Genomic DNA, 26,823 nt, shown 5'->3' with positions numbered 1-26,823 from the left:
TAGACTATTATGCTTTTCATAGGAGAAACAAAATATGAAATATTTTACAGTGTAGAAAGTGCATGTGAATCAAAGTTTGTTGTTCCTAAGGGAGACAATTTTGACAATTTTATGAGGTTGCAATTTATTTGTAGGGCGAGTTGGCACATGGTTTTGATAAAAGTAATGTTCACGCAGCATACTGCTAACAAGAACACTTTTTTAAAGCCACTAGTCTTGCTGATTTGTATTGTTATAACAAAGTATTTGTTAAACTCTCTAGAAGTGTGCCTCTCTGATATATACTTACAAACATTGCATGGCATTGCTGGTCTGAGGGCGAACAACAGGAGATTTCAGTCTGTGCTGAGGAACGTTTTTAAGGAATAATGAAATAAAGAACTCTGTTAAGAATGGGGAGGGAAAAAATGAAACAAAACACACACAAAACAAACAAAGCAAAACAATACAGGCTTGGGCTTATGCAAAAGACTCAGCAAAAAATGTTGGCCTGGAGACTGTCGTGCTCCTTGGTGTGACAGAGTAGTCTGGTGTGAGTGTCCGAAGAACAGGACTGTGGATGGGAATGACTGGTGGCTTTAAACAAGTGTTCTTGTTAGCAGTATGCTGCGTGAACATTACTTTTATCTACATGCAAGAGGCTGGCAGAGGACTGTTAAACAAACTAGACGTCTGCAGAGGTGAGGAGGGGAGCGCCGGTGAGTCTGACCATTGCCACGATGCGTCACTCCTGCCCGAGGGTTTGTTACGTGTCCATGGTCTGCAGAACACGTTTGTGTGCCACGTACAGCCTGTGAACACGGGGTTGTTTCTTGCAGCACAGTGGTGAGAACCATTGCAATGGGGAGAACAAAGCAGCTCAGCCCAGATTTCAGTGCAAGGAAACAGCAGTGGGAAGGGTATATTGCAGGAAAATGCCTCAGGAGCACACCAAGATTTAATGGGGATTTGGTGTGTAGCTCTGATATCTTGTCATAGAAGTCTAGGCAATATAAAAAACTCTCTATAATCACATTCAAAGGTCTTGATTTTCGGAGTGATTAGAGAAAGCAGGTGCTGCTCTAAGTCAGAGTGCAGGATTACGAAGAGGCTTTGTTGAAAGATACAGAAGTCCAAAGGGATTAGGGAAGAGGAATGCTTATAAGGCTACTAAACCTAATAGCAAGCACAAGAAAATATAGACATGATCTTTAGCCAACAAAGAATCTACACAGACAAATTTTACATGTACTTGCTGTTATTGGGAAAAGTCCATGTGGAGTGAATCAAGAAGTTGTAAAAGCAAAACCACATTCTTCGTGTTAACAGGGTTTTTAGGAAAAGAGAGTGAGAAATGGGAAGCAAAAGGATGGCATTTTACTTTTGAGAGTATGAGAGGCCACTAGGAGTTCATCAGATTGGTAAGAGGTTGTTTGCTTTTTGCTCCTTTTAATTCTAAGATGATTCAAAGAGAGGTAATAGTTTGGTAGTTGTAGATAGTGAACTCAAAGGCTGTACATGGCTTATATAATTATTTTTATGTCTAACAAAAATAGGTAGTTCATAGAATATGGTATATTTTATCTTCTTCCAACTAGGAAACTGTATCAGATTAATCTTCTGTTATGTCTGTTGGTATTCCGTATTTAAGGATTTGTTGTGCTTGAGAATCTTTAGTAAATTAATTATATGTTGGCCTAAATGTGTGATTTTCTCTGAGGCTAAAAATTACTGTTGCTGGACTGCAAGTGCATCAAGGCATCACTAATGCCAGTGTGACCCTCCATAGCCTTACGAAGGCTTTTCCCCTTATACTTCCTGTGCTATATATTTTTTTTAATACTATTAATACAGGTAGTTCATTAATGGGGGTAGATGAACTTGCCCAGCACAACAGTTGTCGTGTGAGGACAGAAAACTGGAATTGCAATAAATGCTGGTCTAAGAACGGAAGTCAGTCGAGCTGCCAGCACAGACCCTGCCAGCAGACCAGCTGGGACGAGGGTCAGCGGATGCAGGGGCTGAGGCTCGGACCACACTTAAAAATGCTTTTCCATACTGAACTCTGCCAGGAGATGCTAAACAAGTCTCTTTGACCACCTCCTGTTTTCCTTTCGTTATTTCTCTTCTCTGTGGAGACCGGGCAGAAGCTCCACTTCTCCATACGGTGCCTGTAACAGCAAATGGCCGAACTCAGCTGGATCTCTTACTCCTCTATGATAGTACTCCAGTCTGCTCTAAAAGCCACCCGTAAGGCTCGCTTTCCTTTCAGATACAGCAAACACCTTCCGTCCTTACACTCGGTCAGCATGCCAGTTGAATTCCAGTTTTCTGTTAAACTAATCAGATTTGCTTTTGTCACAAGGTGGTTTTGTTCTTGTTAGTCATTAAGAGGTGAAAAGCAGAATACAACTCAGGAAATTATGGATTAAAGGAGCAATAGGCTTGTTTTTAAAGATTCTTAACATGGTAAAGAAACAAAATTAAACTGCTGGTAAATGATGGAGTAGGAACATGTGTCTGGGTAGCCTGTAAATTGCAGTTCACCCCAGTGTGGTAATTGCTGCAAGTACTGAAAGCAACTGGAATAAATATAATAGGTGAAACTTCTTTATTCTCTCCAAAATCTTGGAAAAGGAGTTTTGCAAGGCTATGTAGGAAACTCACTCAAGAGAAACATAATAAAATGTATAATACAAATAGTAGTGCAGAGAAAAAAATACCGCTTTTCTTTAGCTGCGGGTGAGCTTTGTGCATCTCGGTCTTGTTTTGACTGCTGTGATCAAGAAGATGAAAATCTGAATGATTGTACACTTGGAAAAGATGACTTGCAGCAATTTATAGCGGTTTTATTGCACTGATTATTTTGTAAAAGGAAAGTAAACAGTTTAGAGAACTGCAGTTTCTTACCAGATTGCGTGCATTTTAACAAAGGTGGTGACCATTTTCAGTTGCAATTATTAGCAATTCAAAAAGAGGAATTAAAAATCTTTGTTCTTCCCACCGCTATGTTATCCATAAGCCTCTCCTTTCCCTTTTTTCCTAATTAAGACTGGTAGAAATAATTCAGTTCACTTGCCTGGCGATGCTTTGCTTTCCCAAAGGCAGGCTCGGGCTGTGTTGGATGCTGGCGAACTCACCTGGTGCACATGAAGCTGCAAGTGAAATGGATCCATCTGTTTTTTGTTATCCAAGCTAACAGGGAATTAAAAGTAAGGCTGGAGAGCAAAAAATATATTGGATTCCTTTCGGCTTAGATTATCAAAGGGGCTGCTGCTAACGTAAGGAAAGACATTGGTTTTAATTTTCAAAAGTGCTGTTGTACCACCTTTGTAGTGCCTTTTCAATTGGATTTAAGCTTTTAAAGGCTGCATTTTTAAAGGCAACTATATCTTTTTGGATAGAGTATGAACAAGTGCTTTAGTATTTTGGGGATGTGGGCTTAAATTTCCACAATATTTAGATGCTGAAATGACCTTAAATCTTCTCAGCTAGTCTTGATTTAAAAGCCTTCCTAACAACCCAGGAGGGCATAAGGAGATGCTCCTGTTGGAAGGGAATGGCAAAAGTTTGCGCTTGCTGTCCTCCTCCCCAGTGCCGCTGCATGGGCTGCTCTCTCTTCAAGGCCACAGAGGTAATTACCATAAAAGCATAAAATATTAAGTAAAAGTAATTTTCCCATTGTTTGTTCTGTTATGAATGCCGCAGTGCTACAGAATACAAACCTGGAGCTTCAGAGGGCAATAAGGGAGGCTTTGAACATAATAATAAGTGGCAGCATTTCTGAGATCACTTGAGCCTTTCTCCGATAGCTGTTTTGGGTTAAGTTTATGTGGACTTGGACTCCTTTTTACTTTTATATTGCTGTATAGTTTGTGTTTTTTTGTTTTGTGTTTGAGATGGATGGTGGCAAATGCGTCAGAAAGAGAATGAAACACTAGTATGAAAGGAAAAGGGAAGTTAAATGCTGTCGTGGTCACTGCACATTTTGTTAAACGAAATCAGAAGCTGCCGTCTAACATCTGTGTTGCAAAGGTTTGCTTTGCTTCCTTTCTGAATGTGAACACTGCTGATGGCTCTGCCTCCTGAGAGCTGGGTATTTACCCATGATGCGTTATCTGTCAGGAAACTTGGGCATCTGCCCAGTTAAAAATTATTTCTATTTGACTAGTCGATTTTAAGCACAGATGGCAGAAAACCAAAGAATGATTTGGTAGCACAGGGAAGAAGCAGAAAATGTTATTTAAAAGCCAGTAATATCTCTAGCAAAGCTGCTGTGTTTTCTCCTTTCCCATAGTGATTTTCTGATTAGTTCTATGTCAAACAATCTCCTTTACCTCACTCATTCTTGTAGACCTTTGCTCACGTACCTGTATTAAGTAATTTTAATTTATTATGATAAGCCATATCCGGTTTGTGGTTTAGCAAAGTGCTTGTCACTTTGCTGTAAACCATCTCATGTGATGTGACCTGACCAGTTCTGACAGCAGAGAGAGTTCAACCACAATATGGAGTTTTAAAGTTATTTACAGTGCTTGAAGGTCTGTCTGCGTACAGTATCCGCTTAATCTGGCCTAAATCTAGGGAGCTGTCTTCTGGTGCTGCCACTCTGTCTAATGGCTGTTAATAATAGCTGTTCTAGTCACCCCGTCTTCTGACTGAAAATCTATCTGGAGCTGTTGCCTCTCACGAGGCAGATCAAAATTGACATTTTTTTATTGATGTAACTGGTTTCTACTGAATACTTGGGGACAAATAAAAGTAACTGAACTCAAAAATGAAGGGAAAAAGTCATCTGTTTGGTAGAATTACCAGCCAACTGACATCTGTGGTTAAATAAGTAGTCCTTTAAAAAATACAGTTTAAAATATGCTTGAAAAGTGAAGAATTAAAATTAGCTTTTTAGCTACCAGGTTTTTTAATATATCACATTTATCTTGTTGAATATAAAAATCATTTTGTGATTAACTTTATTTAATGAATTCATGGTGTAGACAGATCTTGTTCAACACTTCCATTTCTTCTCCAGTGGCTGTAGTATTAAAAGTGAAAACCAGCACATTCATTTCATGAGAAAATGATCTTAGTTTGCTGTTACTGTTTCCTAACTATTTTAATATTGATAGAAATATGCAATGTAGAAGATCTAAAAAGTAGTTTAAATTTTAGCAGATCATCTGGTTCTGATTAATACTTGGGACAGAGGGAAAAGGAATAACTGGGGTCATGGGAGATGCAAGGCTCAATTCCTGATGATGGAAGCTTATTTGGTAACTGTGACAGTGCTGATATGAGGTTCCAGTAGTGGGGGACGAGCATTTAATTAATTTGAGTTAATGTGGTGTTATGAAGGACATCTTATTAAAGAAAACAGAATTTAATTTTTTAAATTAGATTACATTTAGTTGATAAAGTTAACTCCATGGCTGTAATATACTTAGCCTTCAGTAATGCATTTGAGTTATTATCACACAACACTCAAATTAGTTGTATACAATATTAATAAGGTACACATTAAATTGATTAAAACATGGCCAACTGACAGAAGTAGTTGTTGGGAGCAAGTCATCTTCTAACGCTTGTTCCTTTTTCACAAGTGGGGTTGCAAAGGAGTTGGTATTAAATCTGATGGTATTTGACTCCTCAGAAGTAATTTCTAGATCCCAATAAATCATATAGCTGCAGACTTTTGAGAGTTAGTAGGTCATCAAAATGATGGGAGGGTTGAGCAGTAAGATCTGGATCATTTGATTAGCTGAGCTTATTAATTATTTTTTTTAATATAGACAAAAGAGAGGTCATAAGTTTAAGAACAAAGCATTTAGTTGAAAGCTACAGAATACTGGACTTGTGTTCTGGAAATAACTTAGACATGAGAGTTTGCAAACAACTGAACATGTCTTCTGTGTAGTGAAACTCTCTCAGAAACAGCTAATGAGCTTTTTATGTATGCATCAGAACAAAGGCTTAATTACCTCGGGGGAATGAATCTAGTCCAAGGTAATATTTTTCAAGTCTCTCTTTATAGTACTTTCGTATCAGATGCCTGTGTAGAAAGTCACAGCTAATGTATTCTAATGTCAGCTACATTTTGGAAGGGATGGCAAGGAATACTTTTCCCTTGGGAAATACAAGTGCCTACACACTGAATTATCCAAGAACAGTCATTTTGGTAAATACAGCAACTCCCTTAAAGAGTGTTCAGGTACTGTTGGGGACTACTTGGGTGCTTAAACAAAAAACTCCAATGTGTGTAGTAGCTGTTCGGTGAAGCCAGACTCAAATATATACTTAGGAATATATGTAAGATATAATCCGTAAACAAGGGAAATGGTTAATTCTACCTGTTTACAAAATCAGTGCTTTTTAAATTGAAAACCATCTTATTTTGGCAAAGACCTAAGTAAGTACTTAGAAAAATGAAGTAGATAAATGCACCTGTCTGAGCAAACCGGTTGTCAATGTTTGCTAAACTTCACCCTGAATTCAGAGCATTCGGCAGCCCTCACTGCTCTCTGACCTGGCATTGTCTTCAATAGCATGTCCTGATCTTCTGACCTACCCCTGGTCTTGGTCCTTTGGTGCTTGGGATGTGAGCCAGATCTCTTGTGCTTGTGTTTGTGGAGACCGGTCAAATCGGATGGTGAGAGTGGCTCCTATAGCCTGCATATGGGGTTTCAGCACTAATCTCATCTGATACTTGCTTTGTCAGTGAGGAATGGCAAATAAATCCACATTTCTGTTAATATCTCATAAGTTGACTGAGTCCAGTGAGAGCACCTGTGTCTAGGCACCTCCAGAGGGAGATGAAAGGTATAATATGCTAGTGAAAAGATAATTGCCAGCTGAATCAAGAAGTGTTTAAAACACTTTTATATTCCTGGCAGAGCAAGGGCCTATGGCTTGTAGGCATCCTGGACTGTGTGTTGGATCTGCTCATAACCCTGTTGCGGAGATTTGCAAGACAGGAAATAAGTGTTGAGAATTTTAAGAGACCAACCCACTGCTGCTCAGATGTGGGTTACGTTACACCCTGTGCTGTGCTTTAGGGCAGCGTGGCTGTGTAGATCTTTTTTCCAGTGTCTTTGGGGATGTGATGCCTTGCTCATCTACATCAGCAGGAAGCAGCGTGAACCTCGTGGGGTTGGTCTGGGAGCTGCTGCCCTGCAAATCCTGCCCCTGAGGAGCCCTGGGTTGCGGGTAACACATCTTCTGTACAGAGAGAACAGATGATACCGTTTTGGTGCAAGAGCATGACTGGTCCTCCTGGCAGATGTGGCTTTGCTATGCAGTTTCACATCTTGACACAAAGCAGTTTTGAGCCCTAAGTATATGTGCAGCATCAGGACAAAACTTCTTCTTTCATTTTTTTGTCAGATCCAAAAGTTCTACTGTTGGCCAACTGCTGGAATTACTGTTTTATTTGCTGCTAGTGAAGGCTCTGCTGGTGCCAGGAGTGGAGTAAGCGAAACATCCTCAGAGTTTTAGGCATGCAGTGAAATGTTAGGCTCGTTTATAGTTGATTGATGTCATCTTTCTAATCCTTATGGTTTTCATTCTTTCTAATAAAAGTAGTAGATCTGCAGAAACTGATGAGCACTGAGCTGAGCAATTTTCTGTGTGTCACTTACGAGCAGGCAAGTGGATTTGTCAAGCCTTGCGTGACAGCTTGAATTGTTGGAAGTTCTGTGTAGGGTGCACTTTCTCTTCGCTTTCCCCTGAATGATGATTCGTACTCTGCACCGTGGACTAAGGGAACCACAATCAGCATTATGGATTTCTTCTTGAGACTTCAAGAGCTCAGGAGCTGTTTGAATCATCTCTGCTGAACGCATTTCATTTTGTTCCCCATGTCTTGCAATAGTATTTGTTTTGAAAGTTGCATATTATTTTCTTAGGAGTTGAAATTAGTTAATCTGTTTTTAAAGCTTTACTCCCATGAGTTCAGCTTTGCAAATTTCCCCCTGCATGAGCAGAAAAACAGGTTTGTTGAAGTTTCCAGGGTGCCATGCAGGGGAGAGCGGCCTCTTCTGTCTCTTAACACTTTCTAGTTCTGTTGCATCAGATGGACTTGAATTTAGCTTTCTGGTCTGTTGGGACAGAAGGTTGTTGGCAACTCAACAGATTAACCCGGACACTTTTAGCCATATAATGTTAAAGTGTTGATACATGTTTTCTTTACTCAGAATCTTTTTCAGAGACTTAAAAGTCCTCTCTGGATTTTTATAACAGACAGTTAAAAAAGCCCCAAGAGTAGATCCTTGGAGTCATCTATCTCAGGCTTGACTCTCAACGGAGTCATTCCATTGGATTGAAGAGGCAAGTGTTTGAAATTCAGGAGAATATAAAATTGATTCTTCCATAAAGAAGTAATTTGTGGTAAATGGTGTAGTCCTCTGGGCAGCTATTCACTCATTTTATATGACCAGGACCCTTGAAGCATGGTCGGAAAGATTAGGGAAGGACATCTCTGATCTGTCATTTCTCTGCACAAGCCAGGAAAACTTCCCTTTCTTTTGACGATACAACATCTGGGGGCAGACCCAGCCAAACATACCAGCTTACCCTAGGCTTCTGGGGGCAAGGAAAAAAGCAATTTTAAGAAAAGTTTGGATAGTGTTCTGGAGTTAACTAGATGATTCAGGAATACTTCTCCAGATGTTCAATATTGAGTTGCGTGTTCTCTGCTAGGGAAGCAGCGATGCGCTGCATTACTCCAGAGAGTGTGTGGGAGATCCAGGCAGAGTTCTGCCTTCTGGGAGGTAAAACTGGCTGGCATGAGCTCCTCCAAAAAAGTATCCCCCCGAGAAAATGTTGGTCACCGTTCCCTTGCCACGTTACTCCAGTGTACAAGACTCACTCAACGTGAAAGCAAGTGTGCAGCTGGTGTTGGCGTGCTGTGTCCTTGCTGCGGCAGTCTCTGCAGACAGAAATCATAGCACTTCACTGGCCAAAGTGCCATCTTAAAACAAAAGCAGTTAGTATAGTTAGCATTTAAATACATCAAGTAAGACAAGCTGTTGCCTTCATCCATCTATCTATCTATCTGATTAGCTTCTATCATAATGTTATTTCTGGTATTGGCCTTATTACTGTCCTTCCCTCGCGCTTCTAACAGCTAAAATATTTCTTCTTGAATATTTCTTCTTATTTAATATTACTACACATGCAGTCCTTAAACGTATTTGTCCTTGGTGTCATATTGGGAGGCACTGCAAGAGACAGTAAAAACAGTAACCTAGTCGGGAGGACAGGTGATGTGAGGAGGGACAGTCTCATTTGTCTGCTTGTCACTTGTGTTGGCACCACTGCACTCCTGACACGGTGGAGCAGCAATTTAGTGCCATACATAGTAAATTCAAGAGGGAGGTCGGTTGGTTGTTTTCAAGGTAGATCTCCTGTAATCTTTTTAAAAGTAAGGAGTACTCTTGATAAGCCTTGATAAAGCATGTTGCCACATCAGCATTTATTCTTGATATCTGTTATGTGTGAATACATAAATGTTCAAAATTACCTTTCCAGATAGGCTCTCTCAAGGAGATACAGTTCATATACTCTTCATAATAAGCTGTTGCTGTTTACTCAGAATATAAATGGACAGTGTACTTTGTAAGGTAGTAAAATATATTCCCTGCCCACAAGATTTTGCTCTGTAAGCAGGAATAGACAAAGAAGGAAATGAGAGGAGAGGATTTATATAAATCAAACTATGCAACAACTTAAGTCTTGTTGTGCGGGTATTTCAATATCAGTATGTTCAGTGACTTTATCGTAGGCGCTTGTGATGTGAAAGCATCTTACTATCAGAGTTTGCTGAATGCTATTTTTTTTCCTAGAGAAAAGTTGAAATAAACTGAAATATCAGCAGTTTCATTAATCTATCCAAACAGTAGAAATCAGCTTATGAAAATTAAATTTAACATATCTGAGTCAGTAGAAATAACATAATACAACTTTTTGAATGTTTGTAGAGTACAATTTAATGAGTAAATTAAGCAGGCTTTGGCCATAAGCTTAGTTTCCTCATGCCAGATTCGGATCACTGAAGGCAGCGGAACCCTAAGACTGAATTTTCTGTGTTATAAAACTACTTGGAACATGCAGAGTTTAGAAACATGTTTAATACCTGTGATTTATGGAATTTCAGGTTGTCTCAGTAAAAAATATCTATTGTAGTAACATGCAGTTTTAAAGGTTGTATTGCTACGGGATGCTGAGTGTTCCCGAACAGCGATCTGTGATTCAGAAAGAAAAAATTTATTCCATATTTGCATTAAAAACTGACTTAGCCATAGTAAAGAGCAATTAAACTTCCATCAATTTCATATTTATAAGTCTCCACCTCCCATTAATGCAGGTAATGGGGAGTTGGCTGCAGACACCACACTGTGTTCATGTACCTGCCTGCCCCTCCCAGATGGAGGCAAAAGGATACCCTAAATAAATTAAAATTGATGGCTCTTGGAATTACTAAAGCATCTCTTGGCTCCTGTTGTTTCTTGAAATTGTAAAGGAAAGAAGTAGGGAAATCGGTACACGTGTCATCTTATATTTTTTCTTTACTAGCAGGATTTTAGTAGCCTCATATTTTGATTTGAAGAAACTTGGAGACATGCAAGTATAATAATGAGGATGAAGCATTTATCTTTATTACGGTCAGTTACTGCTAATCTCCTTTTAAAGTTTGAACAGGGATTTATAGGGATTCATTTGGGTTTAAGGTTTGGAGATAATTAAGTACCTTTCTGCTGCGAAGAAGAAATGGAGGGAGAATTGGCTCAAAGCTAAAACAAGATTCCTGTACTAGCGCATATATTAAACTTCCTTTTATTTGGTTGTCACCCCAATAGGAATGATTAGTGTGTTGTAAGGAAAGAAAATGTATTGCATTACATCTATTAAAGCATGTTTTATATGTAACAGTAATTAAAATATAATTGAAATCATGAGTTCTTCTAATTATTGGCTTTACATAATGCATAGTTAAAGAGTGAGCATCTATAAATGTGTCCTTTTTACACATCCAGAAATGGTTTGCTGGCAGCATTTTAATTAAAGATGGATTAGTTAAAACGTGGTTTAATCATTCTGTCATCAAAGGATTTAGACCTCATTAATTAGCTGTTGATAAGTAGGTTTAAACTGCAAAAAATTTAATTTAAAATATGCCAGTTGAGATCTAGAATTATTAGGGCTGGAAATGGAGCAATGAGTCTTAAGAAAAATTGATGCCATCTCTTTCCATAATATTAGATTAAGTATGAAATTTAGACCAGTGCAGAACTTATTTCTGCCTTATTACTACTGAATGTGACTCCAAGTGGACTTTAGCATTGGCGGAGAAATAAAATGGAGACCTGTCTTAATGATCATCGCTCTGTAGTGCGGGAGTGGGATCTGTTTTCCGGTTATGTGCTTGGTGAAGATGGAAAAACTCATTTAAAAACCCTTCTGCTGTAGAAAACGGATGAAAATAAGTGCTGAATTCAAGGAGTCAGAGTTACCACGTTGCTGCGTGGGAGCAGCACGCGAGGAGATCCCGCGGCTCTCAGCTGCCGAGAACAGCAGATGGGAGTTCCAGGCTGACGGGCAGGCGTGGAGCAGCGTGCAGAAGGTGACGTTACCGCGGTGCAGGAGGAGAACCAGTTCCCACCTTGAACTCATGCTCTGCAGCTGTGTCCCGCGGTGCCGTGTTGAGCACCGGCTGTTGGGCAGTTGTGCTCCGGGGCTGCACCTCTGCCAGCTGCAGGGACCCTTATTCACATCAATTCTGTTAATTACTCACGGTGGTCTAATCATAGCTACGATCCCAGCGATGGCAACCTCTTGTGCTATTTATGCTTTTTCTGTCAGTTAATGCTGGTTCTGTGACTCTGGAGCTCTGATGCAGTCCTTTGGGTAACCCCTGTTAGTGTTCTCTGTACCAGCCCATCGGCAGACGCAGCGGCTCTGGAATCAACATTAAAATCTTTGCAGGTTTGTACTACAAATATCTTAGCTCAATTGGTATGAAACCGTAACTGTAATGATTTTGACAGTTCAGTAGTCACAATATTGAATCCATAAGTCAACGAGCTTTTACGGAGATGAATCAAACAATTTTGACAAATGACAGGTGAATTTTCTGAGTTGAACGTTTCAGGAAAATAATAATTTGACAACCGTGCTTGAAGACTTTCTTAAAAGGCTTCTTGAGTGTCAATATAAAGATTGGCTTATTGAAAAGGCGTATTTACAAAGAACTCTGTCAGCTCCCCTGTTTCTAGGGTACCTGTTCAGTTGTCTTGCCAGTCTTCTAGAAAAGCAGCACCTGAGTATGAGGTTATAGACTTAGATAATAATTGTTTTCATTTGAACGTTGCTAATGAAATGGGTGAGCTGAACTTCTGCGAAAACACGTATTTTGATGAATTTTCAGAGTAAGGCAGAGAATTTTCACACCAGCATAAAATTAAATGAAAGACAAATCAAGTGAGAGTGCTTGTGCATGATGCAAATTAGGACAATTTGAAATAGAGATGCTTCAAAGTTTAGCTACTTCAGTATTTTGGTTGATAGTAAGCTTCAGCAGCTCTGTTCCATGAGCGTGCAGAGTAACCCAGCCAACGGTTTGAATCTCTTAACATTGTCATTAGAAGCAGGGTAAAGAGTTAGGTGTAAGATGTCAGTGCACAGAAGTGGGTTTGTTTCCAGAGCACTAAGCTCTGCTCTAAACAATTTCCAATCATGTAGACTACTCAAATAATAACATTGCTTTTGTAAATCTTTAATGGTATTGTTTAAGAGTTATAGAAGGAACCTTTGCTCATCTACTTATAGAGCTAATTTTCTTGTTCTGCTGCAAGTTTGTAATCCACTATTTATTCATTGATAGTAAACTGGATTACTTCTCCCGCTCCCCACTCCCCTTCTTTACTTTTTGTAATGAAGCACTGACCCTTTTTTGCCGTAAAACAACCTCAGATGTGTTATGCAATACTGCAGTGTTGTGTTGTGAACTAAATGAAAATAGGATTAGATAAACTGAGCCTGAAAGCATCTAGTTGTCCGTAGAAAATAAATGACATTACCAGGGTAAATTGGTTAACAAAGGAAAATGCTCAGTATTTAAGAGCCTCACAGTGTCCAGTGTGGGATTAGAGAAAGCATCACTCGCCTTGCTCGTGTGTCCACTGGTGGCTGTTACTGGCACTTCCTTTTCTTTCCTGCATGCGTGGTTATTCCAGCCTAGTTTAATGCTAATTATAAAGACTTTAGATATCTTGGACAAATTATATTTAACAATAGTGTGTTATTTGGGTTTTATAGTTTTCTCATGTGAAGATACTTATGTGTCAAAATGATAAGAACAACGGCTTTCACTCCTGGTATCAATAGAGAGATCAGCTTTGGAGAATTTGGCCTTTTGTGAATTCTTTAGAAAAGCTTTGGGTTTTAGCCTGTCTCATGGCTGCGCTTGATATTTACACTGTACAAAAGCATAAGGGCACATTCTAGTTGTAATTCAAAGGTAATTCAGTGCACAGATAACTAATAGATATTCACCTACATACTCCAACTGTATTCATTTAAAAAAAAAAAATAAAAGAACAGAAAAAAAATTTAAAAAAACCCCACCACACTACAGAAAATCCTCCAAGTTCTGTACAGAACTCCCTTAAGCTGCTGTGGTTTCCAATTTATAGTTCAAAACCACCTGCTTGCATTTCAAGGCAAGTCTCAAGGGCTGTGTTCAAAGAATACTATTTTTGAAGTGTGTAAAGGTTTCTTTTTATTAGGAAGCAACTTTCTCAAAGGTGCACTGAGGAAATTATTGTGGATCTGAAACATCCTCAAAACAGTGAGTGATCTAGTGTGAACATTTTTTTATATAAATATATATTTTCAGTATAAACACCTTAATGAGATAGTGACCTATGAGTGTCCTTGGCTCGTTTGTACATTGTATGCTTCACAAGGCAAGTTGCGTTTTTCACAGCAGATCTCTCTGATAAACAGTCTAAAAATCTGGTTGCTGAATTACCAGTATCCAACAGGTATTCTTGACGTGGCTCCAGTATCTGGGAATAATGAACAGGGTTATTCAGTGGCTTTGATCCTCCTTCATCAGAAGCCTTGGAATGAGTAATTGTTCCTCCATCCCCAAGTGATGTGCACGTCTTGTTCTGCAGCGCTTCACTGTAATTACTGAGGATGTGAGATGGGGTAGAGGGACCCTCAGAAGATGCCACTGGCAAATGTATTGGGCAGTGATATAAGAAACTTGACTTAAGTTTTTAATAGGGCTTTTGTCAGGTAGTCTCACCTCTTTTTGTCACCTCTCTATCTCTCTTTTCTCTGTACTTACTGTATGATGTGTAATTACGGTCTCTACCCGTTTTGTAAGATATAGGCCAAAATACTCGGTTGGATTTTCACTTAGAAATGGAATCTTTTTGATCTAGAAGTGTCTTGGTTTGGGGAGTGGATAGCTGAGAATACAAAGTGTGGCTTTCTTATAAATATTTGTTATAACTCTAGAAGAGCTGATGAGGATTCAAATTAGAGGTTACTTCTTTTGGGAAATAAAAATCACACTCTGCTGAGTGCGCAGGTATATGTTGTGCTCTGGTGCTGAGGAAGATTGAAGATAAGGATGAAGTGTTAGGGAAGTCATTGCGGATGGTTTCTGTCCCTCCTGTTCTAAGTGCTTTTATTCTGTAAATCCACTTAAATTAGAAAAGCTGTTGATGTTAAACTACTTTATTTGATTCAATTTACATTCATAGCCCAGATCTGATTGTAATTGTCAGTGTGCATTAGATAGCAGCAGAAACTGGACCAAAGATGATCATCAGACACAAGCACCGTTGTCAGCGACATTCTTATAATTTGTCAGAAAGACTATTCATAGGAGGTTTTACTTTAGTGGCTTTTTAGGCTGTTTTGAAGTATGTATGCGACACTCCACAAGATCTCAAAAATAGCAAGAATATACTTTTTCTGTCGTTCCTAATGGTGAAGAACCCATTATTTCTGAAAGCGGAGTTTTCTTCTCTCTCAAGGCAGTATAGTCAATAAGGCTGCCAAGACTCAGTAGAGCAGCAGGGATAACATTGGGTTGTCCCTCAGCAAATTTGCACTTATGGGAGATTTTACTTGAGTTGATGGTGGCTAATTCTTGCTTTTTTTTTTAAGTTAATGGAAAAAACAGTGAAGTTTTTAAACTACCTTCAATCTCCACATGTTGTCAATCAGTTAAAGAAGCTGATGTTTTTGGCAAAAACAAAAAGTGCCAAACCTGGGATGTACCTTTACATTAAAAAAAGAAGTTTCACAAGTTATGCAAAACCCATGCCAGCTCAAACAAAGCTGTATGTGTTTAAAAGGTAACATCTGACATGTGAATACACGGATGGCTGGTCTGTGTACACCAGCAAGGTAGTATGTGCATGATAAGTGGTACATACACCCTCCAGGGAAATATTGCATAAAACATGACGGGAAGCTTTGAAACCCGTGAAAGAAGAAAAAGAGAAAGAGGTGCTTAACTTTCATATCTGTTGGCTGCATTAAAAGCTCACGGCGAGGCATTGAGCGCCAACGTAAAACTGCCTAAACACACGTATCCTCCAATCATAAAAACCAGGCAAAGTTCAAGATGCGATATTTGAAATATATGTGGAGTGCCAGATTAAATGATATTCCATCTAACTATTTCAGACTTCGTGCTTTTGTACCTCACTTTTGGATAAAGGTTCTTGCAGTGTGTAGATGGTGAAATCCTGGTGTGAAGAAGTCTGGTGGCAAAGTTGTACTGTCTGGAGTTCAGACACACAACCACCACTTCTCGCTTGCTCTTAAAAGAAAGCCCATGATGTTGGATGAAACAATCAGGTTATTTTCTTAGAAAACAGAAACAAAGCTCAGGCAACAGCTGGATTATATGAAGCATGTCTTAATTTATTTACCACTTTTTACTGCTAATCAGGGAGTACTGCAAAAGGTGAATACTATTACTCGGCTGCACAGTTTCATATAAATTGCAACCATGAATATGTGATCAGTTGTCATATGGAAAAATAAACCCTGGTTTCCCTGCATCACTGCTGATGGAAAGATGTTTACAACCTTCATTATTTCATTTTTAAAGCTCTTCAGAAGGTTACTGAAAGATGCTGTCTAGAGGAGATAGTTTATCCAATCATTTAAGGTGAAGGGTCTATAAAGTATATTAAAAGTTGCTTCCTAAAATATAACTATACATATATAACGGTGTAATATGTTACTGCACACAATGTTTGTGCATAGTGTCGTGTCTTACAGAGCAAACCCTGCCTGCGGCGCGCTAGGGAAAAGCACATTTAACTTGGTTTCATGTGAAATGTCTACATCGGAGCAAATGACAGTTTAGGTGATAAATTCTATTAGCTCAATTTAGTGGTGTCTCTACTGTGCTCTTGCTGTGTCAGAGTTTCTCCTCAGCTTCTCTGTTGTTTGACCTGCTCGTGGCCATTCTTGGTTTCTGGGGCAATACCAATTAGTATTTCTACCTTGTAAAACCGCAGCATTTTGAGCGGAAAAGAGATTTTATACACTGGGTCTCCCTACTACGTCTCTAATGTAAGCTTTTCTTTTTCCTTGTGTATTTGTATGTTTTGGTTTGTTTCTCTTTAAATCCCGCCGTTTTGTGTAATTTTAAAATCTGGTGTGGATTTACAAGCATGTAATGTCTTTAATATCCTTTGAAGAATTTGAATTGTGTTCTGTGGGTTGCTGCTGCAGAAGGACAGGATCACACCACCTCTGTTCCTTGAATAGCACCATTATCACTGTGTTAATGAAATGGTTTCAGTATTACAACAAATGAGTTTTTGAAATTCATTCAGTATTAAAGGGAATAGGATTGTAATTAGAGCATATTTCAAAAAGAATAAAAGGATCCATGAGATGTGCTTAGCTCTTAAAACACCTAATCCTATATTAATTGTGCATTGGACACATCTGCCTGCATGCGAAGGGGACTTTGATAGTGAAGATGAAATTGTTTTAATGGTTTTAAGGCCAAACAGCTCCTCCAACAGGACGGCATTGCAAGAGGAGAACTGTTGGATGCTTTTCTTTCCCTTCCCTGTCCCTCGCATACACAAAAGCAAACAATATTGTATTGTGGTGTTCTTTATAGGTTATTGAGGACTCAATGTTATTACATTATCTTCTTGCTGTTGGAATTGAGTCTGTGGTTTTTTTTTTTTTTTCCCGTCTTTGGGCAGGGAAGGATTATAATGGTATTTAGGTACCAGAATCCAAAATGGAGTAGTCTTAGGTTTTGGCAGTGTCAGGCTACAGACAAGAAGACATGAGAGCATACATTGCAGCATGGAGCGTGGTGCTGGCAGAAGGTGCCTGGCTTGATGTGATGGGAGAGCTCAGCTGGAGACGAGGCTGTGCAGTATGGACACATGCGATTCAGGCTTCACACATACACAGACATATTTAGTTCAGCTTCAGCAGAGCCTATCGTTGAGGTGGTAAAAATGAGAGATCTTCTGCTGAAATTATTTTGAAGAAGAGCTTTGCCCTGTGAAGGGTTGGTTGGACTTCACTTTTACCGAATCTACACGCCATAGACTGAAGGCATCGGGGTTCAAAGTAAGGATCATGGATGTGATTGTGTACCTGAAATGCAGCAAGAAGTGGTTTTCTCAGCTCCACTTGGGAGAGTTTGGCCAGCTTCAGCATTTAATTGTTACCATCCTGTTTCTTCTATGGTCAGATGAACTATTAATACCTTTTGCCAACAATAATTTGTGTTTCTGTGTTGAGTTGTTAAGGAATTGGACATTTGCAGTTACTGAGCTGCACTTGAACCCTTCTCCTCTGCTGCACAGTTGCTTAATGGGCTTTGTGGAAATCGCGTGATGCTCAGGAGGATGCTGAGCTGTGAATGTGGGAGAATTTGAGTGCTTAGCCGAGCAGAAACGGGCAGAGAGCCTCATCAGGGAGCTGGGTGCTTGCACCGGCACAGCTGTACTCAAGCGAGACTTGCTTTCCTCCCTGTCTTGTGACGCTTTTGAATATATTATTAATTACCACCTTTCTTTTCTTTGCAGCCTGTTCCAGCACTACTGCTACACTCGAGGTGGCATGCGCCACACTTCCTACACTTGCATCTGCGGCAGGTGAGTCGATGGGTTATACTGAGCTGTTGCAGCCTTTGTGGTCACTTTCTCCCTGGATATTTGTAAAATTGTTCCTCTTAGGCACACGGTGTGTTTGCAAGTGCTACCAGAGTGAGTTGTGAATGGTTTTCTCTGGAAAAGCCAAAGAAAGGGGGCCAGGACTGTCTTAAGGAAATATCTCAGTTACAGATTCTGCTGCACTCAAGAGATTCCCCAATGACTGCTGCTGCTGCCAAGATCATGTTTATAGTCACGTCTGTGCTGCAGTTGGCTTTTTTATTAAATAGCATTATGGAGAAGGGCTTTGGAGCTATTCTTTGTTGCTCAAAAATACTCTCTTTGAAATACACCTTAAGTATTTCATATTGTTCTCAACATTCTTTGCCTCAAATGTTAGGATGTGATTAAACTAATCTTTTTGGCATTTTGTGTTCTTTTTCTTTCTGAACAGCTAGTGTTGAAGGTATTGTATTTGGGAATACGTTGTGAAAGTTCTCCCCACAGTTGCTGGAATGCACATTTTTGCTTTGCAGAATTTCAGGAGAATAGTGTAGGATACATGTTGAAGGACAGCTGTGTGCTTTGTGCAGAGATTATTCTTTAGTCAGTGGAATTAATCTAATCAGAGATACGTGGCAGTCCGATGAGGCATATATGTTAATATATATGTTCCACTTGTAGATCTGCTGCTACTCAAACATTTTCCCTACACTGAAGTCACATACACGTATAGAAATATTTTCTACATTAGTGACAATGATGTTATATTGCTTTGGAGGCAATAAGCACGATTAGCATCTTTGCTTCTTTCTGCTGTTTACTTAATTGCTTATTTGTAAATGCAATTTTCCAATTTATATGCAAAATTGCAGTAGGAGCGTGAGCAGTTTTATGGCAAATTGTGCATCTATATTGTCTGAAAAGTTTCCTCCTTCAAGTACCATCATATAACATGAGAATTAACATCCTGTTGAAATGAGGCTCCATCTCTATGGTATTGTCACAGACTGTGAAGGTAAAATCAAGCTCTCTTTGTGTACAGGGTTTCACAGCCATACGGACTTCACACTCACCTACAGTGAATCAGAACCTGTGCTGCAGGGTCTGGTTTGGGTGCTACAGAACATCGGTGGCTTTGCTAAACCTACAGGAACATGTACCGTATGCTTGTGTAGCGGGTCCTTGTGACCCCGTGGGGACGGACTAAACTCTCCACGGGGCTGAAAAACCCCCAACTTGTGTGACGTGGCTCAGGGAACCCAGGAGGAGGAAAGTCCCAACAGTTGTTCACAAGTGAGTGATGGCAGGAGATTCCTGGGTGTCCCGTCCCACCACGCTGGCGAGTGTGACAGGCACTGGGGCCATGTCTGAGCTGCCTCTGAGCTGTCAGAAGGTCTAACAGGTGGAGAAGGGCTGCCCTTGAGATGCAAGCTCCCAGCAATATTGTGACTCGCTGGTGTGGTTGGGAGCTGGCAGTGTATCCTTCCACTACAATTAAAAGTGCAGACGAACTTGGTTAAAAAAAAAATGTCATTACATAAGATATAATACAAAGGCCTTTGCCCATAAATTGGTAGATTCTGACTACGAGCGATGAAGTAAGAATGAATAATGCAAAGCTTTAAGCTAGGTCCTAATAAAAGGAATGTGAGTACATCTATTTGATGAATTCAGTTAACATAATAATGGCAAAAATAATAAGCATTTTTTATTGCCATGAAAATGTCATGCATTGTAAATATTACACTTAACTATATTTATGATTAAAAATAGCTTTTACAATTAGGATTGTTGAATAGTTGTGTTTTATTCTATTCACGCTGAGTTTTGTTGTTTTCCTGATGCTTAAAACTGCGATATTTTGACAGAATCTTTCCTTTTTAGATTACAGGCCTGATAATAATTTCCATAGAAGAGAATCATTCTTTTAAATAAAAACCAAGTTTGTTATTCAGATTTTAGAAAAGATGCTCACTAAGCTGAAAATAAAGAGTAATCAATACTATATTTCAGTACAGAAATAAATCACTTGACACACATTGAGTGCATGCATTTGTTGCTGTCTCTGTTACACTCTTCAGGAGATGGTGAATGAATATTTGGTGTGACCAAATATGCTTTATGTATTCACTTGCATGTGTTCACTCTCCAGTCATTTCAAAATAATGAAAGACATATATTAGAATTACAGGTCATCGCATAGCAAGGTTAGTCCTGCAGTTAGTGATGCTTTCAAACATTGTCAACTTGTAAGTGGCTTGAAGCTCAAATAGATGGGACCTAAGTGCAATTAAATGAGAATGGTAGTATTTGATAAACATCCTTGGATACAACATGTAGCACTACTCTACAAAGCATTGACTTCTGAGTAGTGTTCAAATGCTAATCAATTACTCATTGCAGTGTCTTTGTGTGCCAAGTAACCATTTATACAAAGGGCAGACCAAGGTTGAGTTACATACACAGTGCTGCCCGCTGACCGCAGGGTGGGCGGCACTCACTGGTCACCAGTTTCCAACTGGAGTTTGGTGGCGGTGGAGGCGTCAGTATCTGCAGTGACCGCAGAAGCCATCGTCAGCTGCTACTTGATACTGTGGCATCTTAGACTTAGGTTCACATCTTCTTGATAGATGTTTCCAGATAGGTGACAGCTCTCAGAATACGGTACCAATGATTAACATAGTGCAATAAAATGCATTCCTTCATCTGAGGATCACCATAAGTTAAGCTTTCTGGATAAGGTTAGGATTCTTACTGTATCTGGTTTTCTATTTTTTCTTTTCAATGCAACATTTGAAGATTTCATTTCTAAGATGAAAAAGTGGAGAGAAGGCTGTTAGTGCTTCCTTTTGGATTGATTTTATTATTTAAATCATGATGGAAATAGTATGCTGGTTTTGTTAATGGTCTGTTGGTTTTTCTTTAGATGTTCTTAATGTAGAGCTGACAACTGCACTTTTTCTAATGCTTGGTGCTCAGCTTAGTCCTATTCTTAAAATATTGCTGACATTCCTCCACTTTCTTCTAGCCATTTGTTTTCAGGGTGTTTTCTAATCCAAAATGTATGTTGGGGACGTTTTTTCCTTTCCTAGTAATGTGAATCTCTTCCTACTGCTTGCGTTCTCAGTGGTGTTAATTTGCAGCTTTTCCACTGCTTCACGCAGTTTTTTCTGTAACAAACACATCTTTGGCACTAGTTAGAGGCAAATTATTAACAGGATAAAAATAGATACAGAGAAATCTCTTGGAGAATGTTTCAGGTTGGCTGCCTGAGGGCAGAGATCGGCAGCCCCACGTGCGGTGGTTTTCAGAGGCGCTGACCTTCAGGAAGGCAGCAGAGCTGCCAGCGATCCGCACCTCCCCACAGCGCTTAGTTTTAAATCCCGAATTTGGTGCTTTAATGCCAGATCTTTCAACTGCTTATCCTTGGGAAGAAAAGAATAGCTTCTACAGGAGGGCTCATTTGCTTTGCCGGTGGCTAGGAGTTTTGTGTAAATTGTTTTGAAGCCACCTAGGTAATCTGACTGAATCGTTATGAGCAATTTCTGGCTAGCTGTAGCATTTACCTGGTGGGTACACATTGCTTCTGTAGCATTGCTCTTAAAGCATATTTCCTGCCTTCACCTTGGGACGGTGGTAAAGATGCTTCCCATGAGGGTGATTGGACTTGCAGCTCTTGTCAGGAACGGGCTGGAGGTGTTTCCATATGGATGTGTTAGTTTGGGTCAGTAGTGCGTTTCTGAAGCAGATCTGCTTGTCCCCAGCTGCAGGGCTGTGCTCAGACACAGGGACCAGGCCTGCGCTGCATGTGCTGGTTTTATTTTGGGTGAAAAACAGCTGGGAGAGCTGTGAGGAGCAGGTCTGCTGTGCCTCAGTTGCTAATGGGTGTTCAGCCCAGGGGAGCTGCCCAGAGCCAGTCGCAGGTGAGCGGACCTTCCCGCTCCCATCGCTTCAAACACATAAGAAACCTCAAATGCATATGGTGTGTGTATCTGGTCTTCAGCACCAACGGTGCCCTCTGTGCTACGATCCCGTTTACGCCGCAGAGCCAAGATGTGCGTGACAGATAAGGATTGTGTGCTGCGTAACGCTTCGCTAACGCTGCTGGAAAACAGATTTTTTTTGTGCATCTTCCATAACAGTTGGTGCCAAACCTTAAAGAAATATTTTGTAAACGAAAACCTTTACATTAAAGTGTGCAAAAGAAATCCTCCATCTTTGTATTTGCAACGTCTGTTGTTGAAAGCATTTGTGCGGTGCTCGTATTTGAATATATGACTTGTTTATGCAGCTGGTATGCTATATGAGACCGAGGGTGCCAGCATATAAGTAAACAAGCTATCTGCAAATACATTAGTATGGAGTCATGCCCTTAAGCTTCATGATAATTTTTTAAAAAGTTGATCATAAATATATTCATGTGCTATTTGCTTTTCTTGCTTTATCCTCATTTTTAGAGAGAGATAAGGAATAGTATCTGCAGCTAAAGTCCTGACAAACTGCTGTGGAGTGTGCGTGTGTGTGAGCGTGTGCATGCGAGCGTGCACGTGCATGCCAGGCTTTGGGGTTTTTGTGTTGTGGTTGTAAAACTGTGCTTGAGCCATTGGACCAACATCACGAAACAAATCTGTTGCCGTCTTAATTCTGTGGGACTTTTGAATTCTTGATTAAAAGCTTTAATTTTTCCCTTTGGAGTGTGTATAATTTCAAGAAACACACTTTGTATCAGAACATCATTCCGATGATTCTGAAACATTATTCTTCCCTGCCTTATTACATAGTGATATTTACATGCTAAAAAATACTTAACAGTAAAAACTTGTTGCTTTCAATATATTAACATGACCCAACCCTTTATATGTAGAGCCTTCAGAAGCTGAAGTCAGCATCTGCTTTCTCCTCCATAATCATCACTTATGGAGTTACTATATCTGAATGGCCAGTGGTCTATTAAATATCTAACTGATCACAAGTGTTTGATGTATCTTGAAGGTAATGTCTTTTTTGGATACAACACATGTTTACTGGTTTTGTAATTGCACATGTCAGAAATGTAATCTGAGGGGTATGTCAGATGGAACATTTACTCCAGATACAACAATAGATTCATTGAAATTGAGCCTCCTATTCCTTTCAACTAAGATAGGAAACTGTTCCCACCATCACAACTTGAAAGAATCGGATTTGAGCAGGATGACCAATACGGTTTTAATGAAAGGGGAGATCCAGACTGGCAAGTCAGCTGGAGGGGTCAGAGAGATGCTGCAGTAACTGTCCCAACACATGTATTTTTGGATATCACATAATTCTAGCTTTTTGAAAAAGAGAACATCTATCTGAGGAGAATAGTAAAAGAAAAATAAGTAGAGCTTGAGATCTTTACCAGTCTTTTAACTGATTTTTGATAGACCTGAGGGGGAATATCAGTAGACGAGAGGGGATGCCAAGGCAAAATGTAGGTCACTGAATGGATCATGGAGCTTCAGAAGCACAGAACAAGGGTTCTGTCCTTCTCTGGAGATGTTTTATTCCTGTGAATCAGCAGTTTAGTCTGAAAGGTTTCCAGGAGTAAAAATCTTTGTGATTTTTAATATGACATTACCTGTTATTGCTACTGACACCATAGGCCATGATGCTCCCCAAGCAGCAGGCAGGGTGTCTGCTCCACAAGAGGCCGCATGTGGCTGTGCCAGCGGTGAACTGGAGCTCTTGGACACCTGAATATTTCCAGTCCCAGTGACTCCTAGAGCATTTCAAATGTCAGATTTTACTCCAGCAGAAGTTAGTTTTTTATGCCTCAGAATGTTTAACCTCAAATAGGGAAAAATATCACTTACTACTAATAGGTAATGAATGGGTATAGATTGAAAGATTGTGTAATTACGTCCTTAACCCTGTCATGGACATGGGAAATATTTATATGAACTGTACCAAGTTCCTTCTGCAGAAGGGTCACATCTTGCAGCCAGAATTGCAAAATGCCCGTTCCGTGCCCATTTCTGCTGCGGGGGCTGCAGGGTGCGCTACTGCAACCCATGCTGGGGCAGGGCCGGGGGCAGTTCTCACAGACTGCGAAATTTCATGCTTGAGATATGAATACACTGATGTTTACAATGGTCCTTCTCATGTTATGTCCATTAATATTTCTTCTTCCACTAATTGTGCTCATTTTTCTTTCTGCCTGTCAGCGGGGAGAACTCGTCTGTTTTGCACTATGGCCATGCTGGAGCCCCAAATGACAAGACTATTGAAGATGGAGACTTGTGGTAAGTAAAGGGTTAGAGTTCGTCTGGTATTTTTGTTACACTGCTGCTGTTTCCATGCATGCATTGTATATACTCTTGAACTTAACTAGTAAAATGATGGCTGCATATTGATGAAAGTCAGAATCTTTAAAATGGCATATAATTTTGCATACCAGACTAGCCTGGTTTATACCTGCGTCTCCAGTTAGAGGGGAAAGGAGAGATTGTTTTCAAACACCTCTGTGGCAAAGCCACCTATAATTTAGTTTAAGAAATGGCTGTATTCTAAGTACAAGGGCAGCTGCAAAAAATGGCATCTGAGTTTGCTCTTGAACCTCAGCTCCAAACCTCAGCTATGCTGGTGGGGTGGAGGGTCGAGAGAATCTTGGTTGCTTTTAAAGAATTGCATCAAATTGCAGCATGGGTTAGATCTTCCAAATGCTTATGTGCACCCAGATGCCCTCACCTGAAAGTAGACTTTTGAATGTGTGAAGAGATCAAACTCATCTCAGTTCAGGTAAAAGCAGGGTGAATGAAAGCACTGAATACGTTGCTATAAATTGAAAGACAAACCTGATAGCGTGGTGTGTAACGCAGCAGAATGTGGCTTTTGTACTTCACCTCCTAAGACTTTGGTCAAAATCCTGCACTGATAGAAGTGCAAAACTAGTTTTGGAGGAGTTAATCACTGATATTCAGTGGAGGAGATGTATACTTTTATAGCAGGTGCAAAACGGGTGCAGGTATGTATTTTCACAGTTGAATGTAAAGGTATGGAGGAAAGCAAATTAGCATGACCATAGGCAAGCTCAAATGCTATTATGGAAAACAAATCGAATCTCACAAGTAAAAAAATATGCCTTGTTGGCTAACATTCTGGGCACATCTGCAGGTGCTGCAGAATGAACTTCCTGAATTACAGACAGGTAATTTCTTTTTAATCCTGTAAAAACTTTTTTAAAAGCGAATAGCTTACTAAACCTGTTGAATACTAAGTTAATTTATTGCAGGGCAATAGCTTTGACTTACATTGTGTTTGAGTGGATAATATGCTGTGAGGATTTTTCCATCAGGCAGGACACAGCAACGTGATCCTGCATTGTCTGTGGCATTCGATGTTGTTTAGAAGTGTGTCGTCTACAGGAAATCTCAGCATACGTTACTGAGAGAAGATATGGCACAATGCATTATGATGTCCTGTATTTGAAATTAAAGCCTTTAAATGGTGAGGGGAATAGTATTACTGGGAGACATCAGGTGAAAGGTATATCTCTGTGTGTGTATATATGTATATATATACACGTATATAGGGCCCTTTTACCTTTAGTCTCCAAGGACAGTTTAGCGGATGGCTGCAGTCCTTCCTAAACCCCCAAAGCACACACCAAGACTCTTCACAAACTCAGATTTCTTGCTATATTGGCAAAATCTTTAAAAAATGTTTGGGTTTTAGTAACCTCAGATATCTGAATGTCAGAAAAGCATAATCTACCGAGTACACTGATCCCTTTAAGTGTTTCAAAACTACTGTACCGCAACCCCACTTTGTAACCATCTCAACAAAGAGAACAGGGTTTAACCTAGTTTGAAATGTGCTCTTGCCGAAATGGTCCAGTTGCACCTTTGTCTCGATGAGATGAAGTTTGTCAGGTGTAGATCGGCTTTAGCAAACAAGTGCCGTGTGTGCCCGGGTTCAGTCTCTGCCCTTGCCCGTCCCACTGGCCGATGCTCACACAGCACTCAAACCTTGCTCCACGTGATTTTCTTAGTATTTTTCTTGAGGGAGAGTAAAGAAATGTTAAGAAAACATCATTTTGTTTGCGTGAAGATGATTTAAAAGTACGCTCATTTTCCACAGTTAAAAACAACGTTTTGGAGAAAATCTTGAGCTCGTGTACTTCAGCGGCACACAAATCATGACAAGGCGCTACCTGGTGTGCTTTTACAAATGGGTGTAGGTGAACGTGTATGTGCAAACAGAACAGGTTATTAAGATGGCAGTATGCTGATTTGTATGTATATGTTAGTGTTCGTATATTTGGCTCTCAATTAAGTGTTTTAATAGCTACTGGGAGCCCTCTGTTGGATAATCTTAGGAAGTCCTCAACATAGGAGGAAAAGGTCTTTGTTTTTGGTGAAAAAGCGATAGAAGTGTTTTGAGAGTTATTTCTGCTTCTGCCAATATTTTGTTATAAATCTAGTTCAATAGTTCTTATACTTGTATGTAATAAATGGGAAGGGTATGGTTTTTATTAAATTATTCAGTAGAATTTCATGTCTTTTTCTTAACATCATTTAGTAGACGTGAATAACACTCATCAGTGTTGCAGAAATGTGCTGCTTGGGTTTTTAGTGTACAAAGCAGTGCAGTGTGATAAGTATCAGTAAATAAGTCAAAAAAGCACCTGAATATTAGAAAAAATAATATGGAAGACGAA

At 39.7% G+C, this 26,823-nt stretch overlaps 1 protein-coding gene across 1 annotated transcript in view; it reads left to right on the top strand.

The window, feature by feature from the left end:
- PEPD (peptidase D) overlaps positions 1-26,823 on the top strand; it is a 126,204-nt gene that overhangs the window by 51,264 nt on the left and 48,117 nt on the right. The window contains exons 10-11 of the mRNA XM_065848036.2: positions 18,072-18,140; positions 24,329-24,406. Coding sequence (XP_065704108.1) covers positions 18,072-18,140; positions 24,329-24,406 — 147 coding nt within the window. The remainder of the gene's footprint in view (positions 1-18,071; positions 18,141-24,328; positions 24,407-26,823) is intronic.

The sequence above is a fragment of the Patagioenas fasciata genome, chromosome 13 (assembly GCF_037038585.1).
Source record: "Patagioenas fasciata isolate bPatFas1 chromosome 13, bPatFas1.hap1, whole genome shotgun sequence".
In the NCBI taxonomy this organism is placed as follows: Eukaryota; Metazoa; Chordata; class Aves; order Columbiformes; family Columbidae; genus Patagioenas; species Patagioenas fasciata.
Note: the sequence above shows the minus strand (reverse complement) of the source record. Positions and strands in the feature narration are given on the sequence as shown.